Source organism: Pipistrellus hanaki (assembly GCF_964339955.1).
Source record: "Pipistrellus hanaki genome assembly, chromosome: 8".
Classification (NCBI taxonomy): Eukaryota; Metazoa; Chordata; class Mammalia; order Chiroptera; family Vespertilionidae; genus Pipistrellus; species Pipistrellus hanaki.
Window position 1 is genome coordinate 58656363 of NC_140510.1, and position 17105 is coordinate 58673467.

Genomic DNA, 17105 nt, shown 5'->3' on the forward strand with positions numbered 1-17105 from the left:
TCTTGGTGTTCCCATGGGCACTGGGCATCCACACACCCCATATGTCCATCTTTGGGCTAAGCTACTGAGTCTAAACCAACATTCCAAGCCTAGACTGGGAGTGATTTCTCACTTCAAAATCTATTTCCTGCCCTAGCCTGTTTGGCTAAAGGTTCCAGGTTCGGTTATGGTCGGGGACACATGCCTGGATTGTGGGTTTGATCCCCAGGGGAATGCAGGAGGCAGCCAATCAATGCTTCTCTCTCATCAATGAAGTTTCTATATCTCTCTCCCTCTCCCTTTCTCTCTGAAATCAATAAAAATATATATTAAAAATATCTAATTCCACCGAAACCGGTTTGGCTCAGTGGTAGAGAGTCGGTCTGCGGACTGAAAGGTCCCAGGTTCGATTCCGGTCAAGGGCATGTACATTGGTTGTGGGCACATCCCTGGTACGGGGTGTGCAAGAGGCAGCTGGTCGATGTTTCTCTCTCATCGACGTTTCTAGCTCTCTGTCCCTCTCTCCTCCTCTCTGTAAAAAATCAATAAAATATATATTAAAAAAAAAAAAATATATATATATCCAATTCCTTGAACTTCCTTCCATTCCAATATTCCTTACCAAAAATTGAGAATTAAAACTAATCACGTTTTGGTATTACAAATGTAAATTGTGTTTTGGCAGTGATTAATACCAATGAGAGAATATTTTAATAACATAGTTACGATACTGACACTGTCTGCACCATCCACATACTCTGTCCTGGGATGCACTTAAAACAAAGACCTGTGCACAGATTACCCATTTCCCTTGTATTGAAGAGGCCACACCCAGTTCTTGCTGATACTTTCCATTTATTACTGCAGTAGACAATTGCTCTGAAAGTGCAACACTAGATCCCTCCTGCCACAGCTTCTGCTCCTCCGCTGGCAGATCCTTGGAAATTCATTCTTAGAGCATGCGGATCATAAGCTTCTCTCTAGGTAGAAACTTACTGCCGCTGCCAATGTCACAAGGAAAACACAAACACACACAGGAATAGAAAGACAAAATGAGAAGAGAACAGGAGAGGAGTAGGGGTCAGTTTCGAATGGCAAACTCAGCAGAGGGGTCTTGGGAAAACAGCCCGCCTGTGCAAAGTGGAAAGAGACTCCCCATATCCCAGCAGCAGCGTCTACATTTGTTAGGCGCACCCTTCCCCGTGCCTCTAGAAACCGTAATTGTGCCACGTCTCAGCACAGCAGAGGCCTATGGAGTCAGAAGTGAAAAGACCTCTCAAGCCAGGCTGGAGAATGGGTGATTTGGATAAAGTGACTCTTTAAGCTCCAATATGAAGCTGTTAGGCAGAGTATCTGGAGCGCTCTGAGGGTAAGATGCTGCCTAACAAATAACTCTGGTTTGACCTAGCATAGGGTCAGCCTATTTTTGATGAAAAAAAGTTAAATTTCAAAAGTGGAAGGGAGACATAAGCAGCTCTGGAAAACACAAGAGAGTAAAAGATCTGAACAATGAGACAAAAAAACAAAAACAAAAAAAAGCTAAAAGAACGTGGACAATACACCTAAGCACTGGGCATGACAAATCCCTCACTCAAGAACACTTTGTGCACACCCACCCACACAATAGTCAGGTAGATGCCCAAAGGAGGGCAAATCCAAATGTCTGCTCTCTTTGGAATATCCATGGCAATTCTGAGGGTAGGCCGAAGTAAAGACCTCCCTGGGCCTACAGACCTCAGGAGGCAGCCTCTGCCCCCCATTTTAGCCATGTTGCTCCTATGTTTGTTTGCCTGAGCCCGTCACAATGGTCCGGGCACTAGAATTTATTCTTCACATTCCTGGAGTTTAAATCATTGCTAGATCTTATCCGATCTAACTTCACCTATAACGGAAGCACCTCCCTTTGGCCCCTGTACTCCTCTGTTCTTTTAGGAAAAAACATCCCAAAACAGTGGCAATTAGAGGGTGTTTAGGAGTTGAAAAGTAGGAGAGTAATATAAATACAATAAGGAAATGCCTGTTACTTTCCTATGACTTCTCTGAGACCAGGCGGCTAAGGACCCCTGGTCTACAAGGATAAGTTTTAGGAGAGACCTTAATTTAAGGTACTTCGATCTCTGCTCACAAGAGCCTAGTAAGACAGTGCTCCTTGGAGGTTGCTGTACGATTGGTACTCAGTACTTATTTCAATCCTAGGTGCTTCTCAGCCTCTCTTGACTGCAGTCCTTCTGAGTCAGATGACCCAGCTTCGCTGATGCATGCCCGATCATTTCTGAAGCATGCCTGTAGCAGCCTAACATATGCCAGGTGAGGAGGACTGAAAGCAGGTCTCCAACCACTGCAGACAGGCACAGCCTTGCAAAGAAAGCCATCTATCGTGGTCACCTTTTCTTCAGTTGTCCCAGTTTCAGGATCACAGAACTTACCATACTAAGTATTAATACCTGGCAAAAACCAGTTTTTGCTTCTCTTCCTAAATGAGGGGTGTGCAAGAACCCACAGAAACAGGCTGCACACACAGGCCCTGACCATCTGGGGAAATGATTTCAACACTGCCTTCAGCTCCAAATCCCACACTCGAACCTCTGCTAGAATCCTGCTCCTAACAAACCGGATGCCGCTCCAGTTTAGTTTTCAGTCACCTTCTGAGCCGCCTCAGGGGACGTAGAGTAGCCACCTGGATTATAGTTCTAAGTGCAGCAGTGCCTAAGAGGAAAGAGTCCCACACGAGGGAAGACAGAGGGCATAAGGCAGGAGACCATGCAAAATCAGTAACACATTTTTAGAAGGTGGTGGGCTTGGGGGAAGAGGGGAGCAAAATAAACAAAACGTCCCAATAATTTAATGGCAAAGCTAGAAGAGCATTTACAGCTATCCCGGGACCTCCAACAAAAATTGTTTCCTGGATGCACAGACATTCGTAATACTGACAAGTCTCAGTGGACAGCTCTGGCTGGTACACGTGGTTGCGACACCCTTTGTACAGTAGAGAGGAGCATGGCAGAGGGCCTGTGAGGAATCTCGACAGCACACAGCAAAAGGAAAGGCTAGACTTCCCCCCACAGTAACCCATTGAAAAAAAAGTGTGTCTATTACAAAGTCACGTTTGCCATCTTTCCACTTTATAAAGTCAGCGATGCTGGAGGGTGTCTAGCAGAATCCATCCTCCAGGAATGAGTGCAAAAGGGACGTCCCTTCAGTAAGCAGATGGAAGGACCAGCTGGAGACCTCCCATTCATTTCGGACAAACACACACATACTTAAGGAAAAGGATTATTGCCAGCTTGTGTACGTTCACAATGTGATTTTTGTATTTCGAAAGCTTGAATTGTCCCTGAAAGAAAAAATGGAGAAAATAGAGCATTCAATACACGGATCATCTATAGGCAACACACACACACACACACACACACACACACACACACACACGGGAGACCTGAACTAAGCAGCTCTGGGGCCCTCATGACCATGACACAGTCCAGGACCCTCCTTCCTACTAATCTAATGCCGGCACAGCAACCGGCCTCCCAAGTTCCTTCATACACTCCAACTCAACTGTGCAATAGCAAATGACTAGAAACCACCCAACTGCATATCAACAGGGGGTCTTGTTAATATTAATGTAATGGCACATTCATACAATGGGACACTGTGTAGCTTAGAAAACACAAGGAAGCTCCCTACTAATATGGAAAGATCTCCAAGAGAAGTGGATAAGTTAGGATGCAGGACAATGTGTGCACACAGTATGCTACCTTTTATGAAAGCGGGGAGGCGGGAACTAAGGTCACATTCGCCTGTATATATAAAAAGCAACTCTGTAAGGCTCCATAAGAAAACAACAGCAGTGACCAGGGGAAGGGAAACAGTGAAAACTAGGCAGACAGAGTCAGAGTGGGAGTGAGCTCTCTCTTTTTCTTAGACACACACATACTTAAAAAAAAAATCAAACATATGCTTGTATTATGCATTAAAAAAAAATCAACCAAACAAACAACCTTCCCCAAGTTCAAAACTTATAGCAACTTAAAAGGGATATTCTAAGAGGTGAAACTTGGCTATAATTCTTGAAAGAGAAGCATGTATGTGTGTGACAGACAGACTGTAAGATGTGTCCTGTCAGTTGCCTTCGATTGGCTGCAGACCTGTTTGTCATCCACTAGTACCCACCCTGCTCCCACTAGAAATCCAATGACATCTCAGCAGTTCACATTGCCATTTGAATCTGGAAACCTAAGGGCTGGAAGGGGAGCTCAAGATCACCTTACCTTACCTACTGCTGTGGCCCAGTGCTTAAGACTTAAATTTGTATGAAACTTTGAAACAATAACCTGATTTTAAAATCAGTATTTCCCTTTAACTTTAATGAACATTCTAGAAACTTTGGCTTTAACAGGCCTGTCTTAAAATGACTACAACTGATTGGGCATAGGGAGAGGTTCAGATGAAAAAATATGCTCGGCCCAACCAGGCAGTAAGCAGTTTTCTCCCACTATCAGCTGATGGGTTCTCCCAGTGCTGGCCAGGCTGACTGTGACTAATAGCCCTCACTGCACAGAGCGTGACTGCAGACAGTACAGATAGATGGGAAACTGGAACTGGTGTGAGCCAACTCGCGTAGGAAGAGATTGATGTTATCTCTAAACCCACTGGTGTTTTTGTAACTGACAGGCATGACCATGTAGCTCGTTTATCAACGGCTACTGAGCACTTCAATGATTTCTAAGGAGTTGAAGGTTTAACACAAAGAGAACTTAATGAGATGAGCAACTATTTTAAAAGGATAGACCTTGCCCTAGCTGGTTTGGCTCAGTGTCAGCCTTTGGACTGAAGGATCCTGGGTTCGATTCCAGTGAAGGGCACATACCCAGGTTGCAGGCTTGATCCCCAGTGCGGCCTATGAAGAAGGCAGCCAATCAAGGATTCTCTTATCACTGATGTTTCTACCTCTCTTTCCCTCTCCCTTCCTCTCTGAAATCAATAAAAATGTATAAAAATAGCCCAAACCGGTTTGGCTCTGAGCGTCGGTCTGCGGACTGAAAGGTCCCAGGTTCGATTCCGGTCAAGGGCCTGTACATTGGTTGTGGGCACATCCCCAGTAAGGGTTGTGCAGGAAGCAGCTGGTCGATGTTTCTCTCTCATTGACGTTTCTAGCTCTCTATCCCTCTCCCTTTCTCTCTGTAAAAAATAAAAAAAATATATATATTTTTAAATGTATAAAAATAAATAAAAAGACAGACGCCACTGAGGTGCCAGAAATAGGTAGTAAATGACAAGGAATGTACCTGATCCTAAGACAGAAAAGCAAACATAACTAATGTGTGTGTGTGTTACTTCTGAGCCCTCTGGGATGATGTGCTGTAACACTTAGTCTACACGACAAAGGACACCTCTAACAAAGGAGTAGTTAGGAAGGAATGGTTTGTTCTGTTTCATCTCTTATTTTTTTAAAAATATTTACCCAAGGATATTTTTTTTTCTTTTTTCTTTCTTTTTTTTTTTTTTTTTTAGAGAGGAGGGAGAGAGAGGGAGAGATTGAAGGAGGGAGAGAGGGACAGAAATGGAGAAAGAAAGAGTGAGAGAGGAAGAGAGAAACATCGATGTGAGAGACAGATCAATTGGTTGCCTCCTGCACAAGCCCTGGGGATCAAGCCTGTAACTGAGGTACGTGCCCTGTACTGGAAATCAAACCTGAGACTCCAGTCCGTCAGCCAACACTCTAACCACTGAGCAAAACTAGCCAGGGCCCTTCTCTTCCTTTTGATGCCACCTCTATTCCCATTAAGCAACTGGATGACAAAAGTCAAAGAGCAGGGAGAAATAAGATGAGTGACTAGAAAGGCAGCGGGTGTGAGAGTAGATTCAGAGAATTTTCTGACTATGGGAGAATGATCTATCTTGGAGTAAGAGAGATAGCAGACAAGGGCCTGGACGAACCCTTTCAGCTGGTTAGTGATGTAAAGAAGAGCATTTTCAAGATGTCACCATCATAAGTTGGTGACCATCTTTTGAAAGAATTCCTGTACTGTACTGGGGTTGGGGCAGAAACAAATTCTTCTTTCTGTGGCAGGTAAACTGTAAGAGCTCCATAACAATTTCCCATTTAGATATTTAATATTTATTCTAATTATTTATAGTGTCATAGATCTCTTCAGAGTCAGAAAACCCAAGACGTTATAATCATGCTAAGGTCTGAAAAGCGGAAAAGGGAAGGAGAGGAGTAAAAAGCCAGGAGAATCAGCTGTTTTTCCAGTCTGATAAAAAGGATCAGAAAGAGCAACAGGATGGGTGACAGGCTCCTGACAATGACAGGCTGGTGGCAGTTGGCACTGGTCTAGCCTTTCTAAAACAAGTGGGCTGAGAACAGCCTGGTGCCAAATTTAGTCTGAGGAATTTGTTCACCTCAAACCAGCTGGGAGCTGATCCTCTGCTCATCCCTCACCTTGGCTGCAGTAAACAGAGAGATTAAAAGAGGGAAAGGAAGAATGGAGACAGGAAATGGCAAAGGCCACAGGCGACTTTTTGTTTTCTTATAAAAAGATAGGCTTTTGTTCTTTTAAAAACAAACTAAAATTTAGAAAACCCAGCATGAGCTCCTGATAGCTAGCCCCTCCAGCCACCTAGCAATGCTGGGAAGGTGCGTGGGCTAACAGAAAGTTCTTATTGTTTTTGATGTAAAAGATCTTTTAAAAATTTACATTTTCATCTGTGAACTTAGTAAAGGGGCTTTCAGACATCAAGATTTCCACTGTAGCCCAACCAGTATGGGTCATATGAACTAGAGGTCACGGCTTGATTCCTGGTCAGGATACATGCCTGGGTTGTGGGCTCAATCCCCAGTGGGGGGCATGCAGGAGGCAGCTGATCAATTATGCTCTCTCATCATTGATCTTTCTCTTTCTCTTCCTCTCTAAAATCAATCAATTTATCTATATTTTAATATATATACTTTGACTTTTTTTTTTTTTTTTTTTTTTTTTTTTTTTTTACAGAGAGGAAAGGAGAGGGATAGAGAGCCAGAAACATCGATGAGAGAGAAACATTGATCAGCTGCCTCCTGTACATCCCCCACTGGGGATGTATGTGCCCACAACCAAGGCACATGCCTTTGACAGGAATCGAACCTGGAACCTTTCAGTCCACAGGTCGATGCTCTATCCACTGAGCCAAACTGGTTAGGACAAATCTATATATATATATATTTTAAAAGATGTCTACATTATCCTAACTCATTCCAGAAGATTTTTACATGCCAGGACACGGGACAAGGAAGCCAAAAGACCCACAGTGCCAAAGGGACCCTTTGTCTACTGGATGGCCCTCTATCCTGATGACAGGGCCTCAGAAATAGCAGAACTCCATCAAAATTGACTTCTAATTTCACATTTGAAACAGCTTTCTAATCTACTCTCAAAACAATCACCTTCTTGTACTTCTACAGAAATGGACAAATACAAACTCTGCAAAGAATGAGCTAATAAGGTATTTACTTCCTGAGGAGGAACCACTGGGGAGCAGGGTGGTTGGTTCCTCAGAAAAATGCCTCCTGCTCTTATAGAAACCTGCCCGTGTTGTTGCCCAGTAGGGGCACCAAAATGATTCTGGTCCTTTAGGGAAAGCTGGGAGCCAACTAGGAGAAGCCCTCCCTGAGTGTCGGCTCTGATGGGGGCTCTGAGAGCACAGTTACAAATTGGGCTTAAGTATCCACACTCTTCAAGGGAACATTTCCTGGGTACGTCCAACCTAGGCGAGCTCGGGCTCCCTCCTGCATATTAAGTAAAACTGCAAAGGTCCTAGGTGCAGTGGGGCCAATTTCAATGTCTAATCTCTCACTGAGTGAGCACACCAACTTCATTTCCCAAAAATACAGATCACTGTTCTGTGCCTGGCAGCCCAGACACAGAAGTAACCAGAATCCTCTCCCAGCAGCTGATGGGGACCTCTAAGTGAAGACATGGTGGAAGGGCAATACTGATTTTAATGGGGTGTCAAATCAAACAGTCCTAAAATATTAGCAACCATATAGAATGGCATAAAATATCAGATAGAGAAAAAGTACTTGTAGTTCAATAATAATTTATTTAAATAGCAGTTTTTATTCCTTCACAGATCATGATCTACTTGGAAGGGGAAATTGCAGAGAGGATGAGAGCTAAATGTCAGAGGTGTCTGAACACGAGCTGAGCTGGGTGTGTGCATCTTCTGGGAGTACCTCCTTCAAGGTAAAAATCAATAGAGATGAAATATGAAGAAGACCTTCTCAAGTCTGTTAAGTAAGCTGGGCTTGTTTTTGTTTGCTTGTTTATTAGACTCTAGTAATCCTCTCAGACTTTCAAGTCCATGCCTCAAAGAACAGATGTACCTCCTTCATCTTCCCATAAAAAGGACAGGGAAGGGGGAGGAGGGAGAACATAAACTGCAAAATGACAATCATGCACAGATAGGACTTTTCAAAGCAACTCTGAAATTTTTTTTCTGTGGGATTTAGTGTTAGCTAAAGGAAGAGGGAATAATTTTAAAATTTCTTCCATTCTGATTATTCCAATTTCATTTTAAAGCATTTTTTTATGGACCTAACATGCTGTTGACTTTTAACAGTATCTTCATTTTATGTATTTTAAGAAGCATTGCCAATTAAACTATGACAAAAATCTTATTACATTCACTGTAAGCATTCCGATTTTAGGGATACAAAAAAAGGGGGGGGGGAATCTTAGACATAATTAAATATGGATGGTAATATTAAACAATTCCATATAGCACCAGGCCTCTGGAAATTAAACTTAATTTAAGTATCTGTTCTGCAGCCTGCAAATCAATGTATCTAATTGTATAGCTGATGCATTTTTCATCCCTCCTGCATTATTTTATTAGCAGTCATTTCAGAATTCCATGCTGACCACACTTTAGAAATCCTTTTAAACTTCAATTTAAAAAATCTAATATTATCTAAAATTGCATTTATAACATGGGAAATAAACTGTTTTAAAAAGAGGTGTGAGTGGCATCATGTGTATGTGCAGGAGTTCTGGGACTATTGTCTATCCTCAGAGTCCTCAGACCCCTGCCACCAGCTTCTGTCCCTCACTTCTAGCCCATCTGTGGGATGCAGGTCTCCTCTTCTTGAAAAGCCTCACTTCCTCCCTGGGAAGGTGGAGTTCTGAAGCAGCTACTACTGTTGACGTGATCTGTTCCATGCTTAGAAATCCTTTCTTAGGAATGGTGGTGGTGGTGGTGGTGGTGGTGGTGGTAGTGGTGGTGACGATAGTGGTGGTGGTGGTGGTGGGTGATGTCCAGGAAAACGATCTCATGTCAGGCCTACACAAATCTCATCCTTTTGTCCACCCCTCTCATTCTGAATAAATACACCCCACTTTCCGGCTACAGCAGCAGACATGTTGAGTGGTGCTCAACAAAGAGAGACTCTCCTAACCAATATACAGATGTTCTTCCAGTGAACGCTACAGCGGCCTGGCCTTCAACGTCCCCAGGCCTCTCTGCTGGGAAACGTGCAATGTTTATTACAGTACACACAGGAGCTGTCTCCTATGGGGCCCGGCAGCTGCCCCAGCCCTTTCACCGCGAAAACCTCAAAGTTCTACCACTGGCGCCTCACGACTAACAAACACCTCCTGCAAGCAAGAAACATACTTCTCACCTATTCCATGCAAGTCACAGGACACTGTCAGATGGTTTCAAATGGCCACATCAGAGCAAAATAAAAAGGACTTGTGGCACATTTATAATCATGAAATGCTGTCATCAGAAAAAATCTGAGATGTTAGTCAGTGAAACCTCACTTTCCACGTGAGAAAACAGAGGTACAGTGAGGTTAAGTGGCCTGCCCAGGGTTCACCCCGAGACATGTCTGAACCCATTGTCAGTGTTTTCTGAGACTGACAGTCAGTCAGAGAGGCTGGAGTTGATTCGGAGCTGACTCCATGCTGGCAGAACAAGGTTGGGACAAGTAGGCAGGGCACAGCCCCTAGGAAAGAGGGGTCCTATGGCTGAGAGGTATGTCAAAAGGTTACAGAGAAGATTGACAAGGCCCTACCCTGAGTATGAGAGACAGAGGGGAGCGTCCGATCAGCGGCCGCTGCTGTTCACCAGGCCATGAAACTCCTCCCAGGCCCTGGCAAACCAGAGACAAAAAATAGCACATTCAGATCAAAAGCTTTTTAAGAGAGGACACATAACCCACATCCCATTCCAGACACTCTCAAGGTCAAGTACAACTCACGATATCCAGAAGCATAGCCATGATCTTTCCCACCTGTACTCTCCCCCCCCCCTCCCCCCGGATTCACAGTAATGCCAGTCAGTGCCTTTAGGGACAGCTGGCACTTGTCCTGGAGGCCCCACTGGTGAAGACTGGCCCTCACTATTCCCGAGAGGCTTTGAATCCACTCCTTCAACAAGTCTACCCGGGAGGCCAATGAGGTCGGAGCTAAGCTCAATCATTACAGAAGACACCCCCAATTCTCTAGAGCCAGGGCAGCAGTGGGAGGTGAGGACAGTGGCAGAAACTTTACTGGGTCTCACCTTGAGGGTAAGGGCAGGTACCTGACAGCAAATTTGGTGCCTAAAGATGCAATGGGGAAACTACTCCATCTCTGTTTTAACATTTCCAACCTTCTGACTCTTCTAACTTCAGACCCCAAATTTGTACCAGGTTGTGTCAGAATATACCCATGTAACTATCTTAAAATTTAAGCTGTGTAAAAACAAAAAATTTAAGCTATGCAGGTCACAGGTCAAAATTTCAGAGAACAGTGCTCATGACTTCCACGCTGATTAACTCAGAAACAAGGATAAGGGATAAGAATGTGACCGAAGGGTATAGCCTCTCAGAGTGTGCTCAACTAAGAGGCCCTGGGTGACTGCTGGCTGGAAAACAGGAGAAACCCAGAGGCCCTATGCATCCAGAAGCCCTACCACCTCGTTTTCTGAGGAACTGATGTCCTAACTTTTGCCCCAGCCATTTCTCAGCCCCACTAGGACAGAATGTCTGGTAAGTCTCCTGGGAATTGTGTGTGTGTGTGTGTGTGTGTGTGTGTGTGTGTGTGTGTGTATGGTTGAGAGTTCTAAATCTAAAATGCATTTTTAAAAATTATTCATCCTTGGTTTCAAGGGGTGACAATACCTAGGGTGACAACATATTGTGTCACTTACTACAGGCTTAGATTATGGCCACTAAAAAACAATATTTACCAGACCTTCTAAAGGTAGCTTTTCTTCTTTTTTAAATAGGGAGAGATTAAATACAGGGACTTGGCACAACAAATTCACTCTTCTAGGTGATACTTATACATGTTTCATCAGTATTTCCCTTTTGAACAGGAGCATTTGTAAGTTCATGAGCTACCTCTTAGAATAAGAATTTGATGTGCAGTTAATGGTTTCTTCAGAGTATTACCAAAATTACAAATATATAACTGAAGAAAAATATAAAACTACTAAACAAGTGTGCCAGTCTCTGTTAGTTCACAATTTTCATAGCAAGAAATCTGTTTCACAGCCCATCCTGGTGACAGGAACGTGATGATGAACTCTGTGAGTCCAGGAGTGACGTCAGAAGGCCCTTTCACTCATTTCAAATTAAGACAGGGCAAAGCAAAATCTGATACTTGGGCAATGACCCAAGAAACCCCTCTTTCATTTTAACATTAAAATTTAAATTCTATTTTAAGCAACTTAAATGTCCAGAGAAATTGCATGGTTGTGTTGAAGCTTCGTGTTCTGTATCCTTTTGTTTCCAGAAAGGCGTACACTAGTCCAAACAGAGCAGTTCTGTGTTAAAAATCTACACTAACCCATTCTGGCATTCAACTGGCCTCCCATTTTCTTTAGCAGTATCTTCCTCACATATTAAATTATTATGAAGAATCTGAGTGAGGAAATTTCCTCACATGGATACAGTGGAAATAAATTAGTTGGTCATTGTCATTGGCACAATATAGGCTAATAAATCACTTGCCTAAAGCTAAGTGCGAACATTCTAATTCTTTTCCATATGACATCCCAGGCATATTGGTAATATTAAAACTTGCTTCTTTTAAAGGTTAAAAAAAAAAAGAAAAAGACGTTGAATGTTAAAAATGTCATATGAATGAAGCTTCTAAAATAATAACTGAGATTAATAGAGCCTACAGGGAATTCTGAACAATTTCAAATAACAGAGTCAAAAGAGTCCTTCAGCTCACTTACCAGAAAGCAAGCTGAGAGCAGAGGTCCACGTCTGTGTAACTCCAAACTGCCCCGCCCTCCATCCCTTAAAGCACTCAGCTGGCCCTCAACACTCATGGACAAGCTCCACCTTCTACTAGTCTGGGCTTTCTTTACTTTGAATATCAGTAAGGAGTATCTTTCATGAGGCAGGCCAGCAGTTAACACTGGAGTGACCCAGTGCCACCAGGCTAATTTAGCCACAACAGAAGGGATATTTGGTCACTGCCTACAAAGTTCTATGTTTAAGTATAATGAAATCTAAACAAGGTTAAGGAAATTCCCCACGATTTGACCCATTTCTCCTCTAGAACAAAGAAATAAAGTCACCTACCCTCAACTTTCTCTGCAGAGAGGGCTGGTCACTTTTCCCAGCTCTGTGGCCCACTCAGTGAAGCGGGCCCTGTCTTCCCCTCTTCCATCTGGGCCAGATGCACAAAGAGATTCAATAGCACTATTCCAAAAGTCATTTCCTCACAACACACTTTTATCCTGGGGTCCCACGATTCCGGGCTGCAAGTCTGTCTTAGATTTCTTCTCAAAATGGAGGACAGTGAGACACTTGATGCCTCCAAGGACCCAAACCTATAAAACCTTAACTGCGATTGGCCCTATTAGGAGCCATGCACCTGGAGCGAACACTCCATCTAACAAGTTTCCTGTTTCTCAATGGGACCTGCTATTGGCAACACAAGGGTAGGAGGCAGCAGGCAGGTGTCACCTCTGTAGCAAAGCAGCCCTGGTGATGTGTGCAGCAGTGTGTGCCTCTCAGCTCACCTAGGAGCGCAGCAGGAAAAGGCCACAAGCAGAGTATTAGGGGCAGGCTGGAAAAACCTAACAGTTGAAAAAGGACATTGGAAACACAGCAAGGTGGAGGTACACTTGACTGAGAAATCTAAGCCACTCCTACAAAAAGTCCCACCAGAACACTTGGGAGTATTTTTCCTTCATTTTCCCTTAAATTCTCAAGTCCCAGCAGCTGCTGTCCTTGGCTCAAGCAAAGCTATACCTGCGAGAGACACAGGAAGGGAGCAAAGCAGACAAGTTCTGACTTCCGTTCACATGTGTTCACATGAGGAGGCTGAAGGTCAATTTGGTGCTTTCTGATCAACTTACTCAGGAAGGTGATGTCAAGCTCATCCCCTGGACCAATTATATTAGCTGAAATTAAGGTCAATACATGTAACATAATAGCAGAAGGCAAGAGGGATAAGGCCGTAAGAGGTAACTCTTTGACAAATGCTAAAAACAGAGAATAGGCATTTCCACATGCCATTTTCTAGAGACTTCAACCAATTTTGTATATGCAAAAAACAAAGCAGCAATGACACCAGCACTTCCAGAAGGCTGAGCCCAGGGTGCTGTCCCAGTGTGTGTTTTGTGGAATTACAGGCCACGTGGAGACTGGTGGTCAGTCAGGATGGTACAAGCACAGGGTGTCGCTGCCAGAATGGAACAGCCACTTTGGAAACTTGCGCATTACGCCCATAGCCACCTTCACAGATACTATCAGGCAACCTGACCCAGTGTCTGCAAAAATGTTTCTTTTTGGTTTTGGTGGTAGCTCCCAAGAAAACCTGAAGTAATATGAGGCTTGCTGCAATTGTACATGCAGGTTAGGGCCTGCAGGCCAAGCTGCAGGTCACACAAGCCAAGCCACAAAGCATGGGAGGGGCTGGCACGTGCTGCAGTCAGATACCCTAAGGAGCAAACTCACGGAGGATGAAAATGCTTCCCCTCCTCAGATTCTAAGGCACAATTACTCTGGGAGAATGGGAAGGGCTAGAACACTGAGACCTTGCAAGCAGAGTTAGCCCAAAGAGCAGGATGACCTGGCCCTCAAGGGAAAGCGGAAGGGAAAGACTGGCAAAAAGCTTGTGGCTTGGGCAGCCCTGGCAGTGAGAAAACCCCATTAACCCCAAGCAAGGAAGCTATATATGTACAGCTACACACAGACGGAAGCAGGAATTTACCTCCAAGCAAGAGATTTCTTTGAAGTAAAGGCAAATGACGTCAGCAAAGCAAAGGCTGAGGATCCCCCCCTTTTCAACCTTAATGACTTTCAAGCTGAATTCTACATCAGAAATCACTGTTCTTATTAATCAGCGTGACTAGATGGAGACTGAAATTCAAGTACTGAAAATGGGTCTCATGTTGAGAGCTAGATGTCTCCTCGTTATATCAGACCTCAGCAGAAGTAGAACGAATACCACATGACACTGTACAATGGGCTTATGGAAATGAGGCTGCATTCCCCCGATGGCCCTCCATGGAGAAGTCTGTGCCGTTCCTTAATATGGTGACAGTCAGTCTGAAAAGCCATTTCTTTGATGCACCATAAAGAGCAAGAGCATGAGACAAGCTAGTTTAGCACCATTTATTAAGTAATCTCAGCTGTTGTCGTAGCTGCTGTGTGTCAGCCTGTTCTTAAAACATAAAATGCTCTTCCAATTCCTCTTGTCCAGGACAGAAGAATCTTCCAGGTAGCACGCCAACAGAACAAGAGACTCCGATGATGCCAGCTTCAATGATGGTGCCATCCAGAGAGGGAGAGGGTCATGGCACATTCAACCGCGGCTTCCAGAGGTTTTGAAAAAGGAGCCTTTGGGGGCCCAGCCTGCCTGGCATTCTAGTGGAAGTGCAAAAGGTTGGCACATTGGGAGAGGAAAGAGGGAGACGCAGGCAAAGTAGCATCTGGGTGTCAAGGAGGGTTTTCTGGTCCCTGTAGCTGCAGGCTGGAGTACTAGGCAGACCTCTGGATAAAGCAGCGAGCAGCAGTCTAAAGCAAAAAGCCCACAGGCTCTCCTAGACTCTGTAAGGACTTGAATACATTTCTACAAGTCAGGAAAAACTGCCTCAGGGAATTAGAAAGGTAGATCAGTGGAGAGGGGAAAGTTGAAAAAATACCTCTTGCCCTTTCTATCCAGGTGAAAAGCTTGCTTTGGGGGATGGGGGCGGGCGGGGGTGTTTAGAAACCTTGAATGTAAGAGTCCTAGAAAAAGTAGGTGTAGACCTCTCCAGCCTGGACTGAGTCTAGTGGAAGGCAGAAACTACTTCTACCCCAGAACAAAGAATAGGAAAAATGTGTTTAGAGAAAAACAATGCTAACACAGGACTGCTAAGTCAAGCAACTAGGGCAATGGCCAGCTAATAACTCTTGGCTGCTTCACTGAGTCATAAGCAGCCATTTGATTATGAATGAACTCCTATGGCAGTGTTCCCAGTTAAAAACTGGCCCTTAGCTAGTTTTAGCTAACTCCACCCACAATATCATCTGTGACTGCATGGGAAAAAGACTCCCAAAATGGTCTGCTGAACACCATCACTGGGCTCATTATGGTCTTTAATAAGAATAACTTTATGATGATATCATTTCTAATGATGATGATGATGACAGCAACAATAGTACTTGGCCCTGTAAGAGCCGTCTCCATCTGAGGACCTTCCATTACAAAGATTCAATCAGCCTCCCAACAAACCCGTTAGGTAAAGTTATCATTATCCCCCATTTTACAGACGGGGGAACTGAAGCAGAGTGGCAGAGACTTGCCAAAGGCACACAATGATGCTGGAGTCAAAGGAGAGAACTAACCCTAAAAGTCCCGACTCCTAGTTGGCTAGCTCTCCGTCCAGTTTTGAGGAAATCTAATAGCCACTCCCCACAACTTCATCATAGTAACCTGAACTTATTTCTGACACTCAGTCACTGAAGGAGCAATCCTAACCAGTGATTCTGTGTGGGTGTCTGGCTCCATTTCTCTAAGTCCTAGAAAGAGGGCAAAGCCAAGCCTATTTCCTGTTGGCATTTATGCTTCTCTTAGATTCTACTCTAACAAACACTCTATTCTGCTTCCTCTAGGACTTCAGCTCTACACACAAGGAAATGGAGTCACATTCCTGATAAGAAGTTAATTTCCCAGGACAAAGAAACAGACTGAAGCTAACAGGTTAAAAGAAAAACATGCAAAAGTGGAGGGTTGGAATGGACAGGGAGGACCTTCTTGTTCAGTGAAATTATCTTTAAAACAAGCAAGAAAAAGGAGAGCGCTTTGTCTTTCATTTTAAGTCAGTGGTTAGCCAATGAAAGACAAGACAGCCCATGGAAACAAAGCAAGCCCAGGCACTGCAACTGGGATTCTGCAGAGGGGTTCTCTCTGACACAGTGAGTTAGCAGGGAGCCTCGCCAGCAAAGAGCTGCTACAAGTGGCCAAGAGCATTAGAGGGGGAGCCTGCTCTGTGCTTTTCCACAAGTCAGTCTCCTGCACGACCGTATTTCTCTGGACCCGGCTAAGAACCTACTTCTGCTAAGGTTAGGGATACGCACCCCCAAGCCCCCCCAACACGTACTTGATGCTGTCGGTGTGGGTTTTGTATTCCATAATGGTGTTGGGAGGTAGGTTAAGCACTCGCCGAAGTGTATCCCGGATTCGGGCTGTGGTTGCTTGGTCGCTGGCAGTCTTATTCCATATTGAAATAATGTCCTCCTACAGAACAGAGGGACTCATCAAAGCACACCAGAGGCAGTGAGGAGAGCAAAGGCAACACGAAACCAGACCTGCCCACAGGAAGCTTACCTGAAACCGGACAGAGACTACAGCCCCACAGATCTCCTCCCCAACCATGAACTGTTCCCCCAACATGGCCAGGATGAGGTTCTCCCAGCAACGCGATGCCAAGCCCTTCCGCAGCCGAATAATCCACTTGCCACCATTTTTATTTGCATCATCCTATAAAAAGACAGAAAGCATTGAAGTTAAAATATGGTTTCACAGCTTTCTTTCTTTCTTTTTTTTTTCACGAACGCTAAAAGGTTTTGTCACTTTTCAATATTCAACTTTATAGGAAAAATGTTAAGGAGAAAAGAGACAGAAAACAAAGAAAGACAAGGTGGAAATCCTTAT

The 17105-nt window shown here is 44.2% G+C and overlaps 1 protein-coding gene across 6 annotated transcripts in view; it reads right to left on the reverse strand.

The window, feature by feature from the left end:
* Positions 1-814: 814 nt before the first annotated feature.
* EIF4E2 (eukaryotic translation initiation factor 4E family member 2) overlaps positions 815-17105 on the reverse strand; it is a 30592-nt gene continuing 14301 nt past the window's right edge. For 2 of the 6 annotated variants that reach the window (XM_084891881.1, XM_084891878.1), the window contains 4 exons: positions 16779-16931; positions 16552-16688; positions 10034-10111; positions 815-3313 (listed from right to left, as the gene is read on the reverse strand). In XM_084891881.1, coding sequence (XP_084748007.1) covers positions 10066-10111; positions 16552-16688; positions 16779-16931 — 336 coding nt within the window. In that variant the 3' untranslated portion in view covers positions 815-3313; positions 10034-10065. Of the gene's footprint in view, positions 3314-10033; positions 10112-14567; positions 14834-16551; positions 16689-16778; positions 16932-17105 lie in introns of those variants that run through there. The other 4 variants (XM_084891882.1, XM_084891879.1, XM_084891880.1 and 1 more) reach the window with 2 other exon arrangements.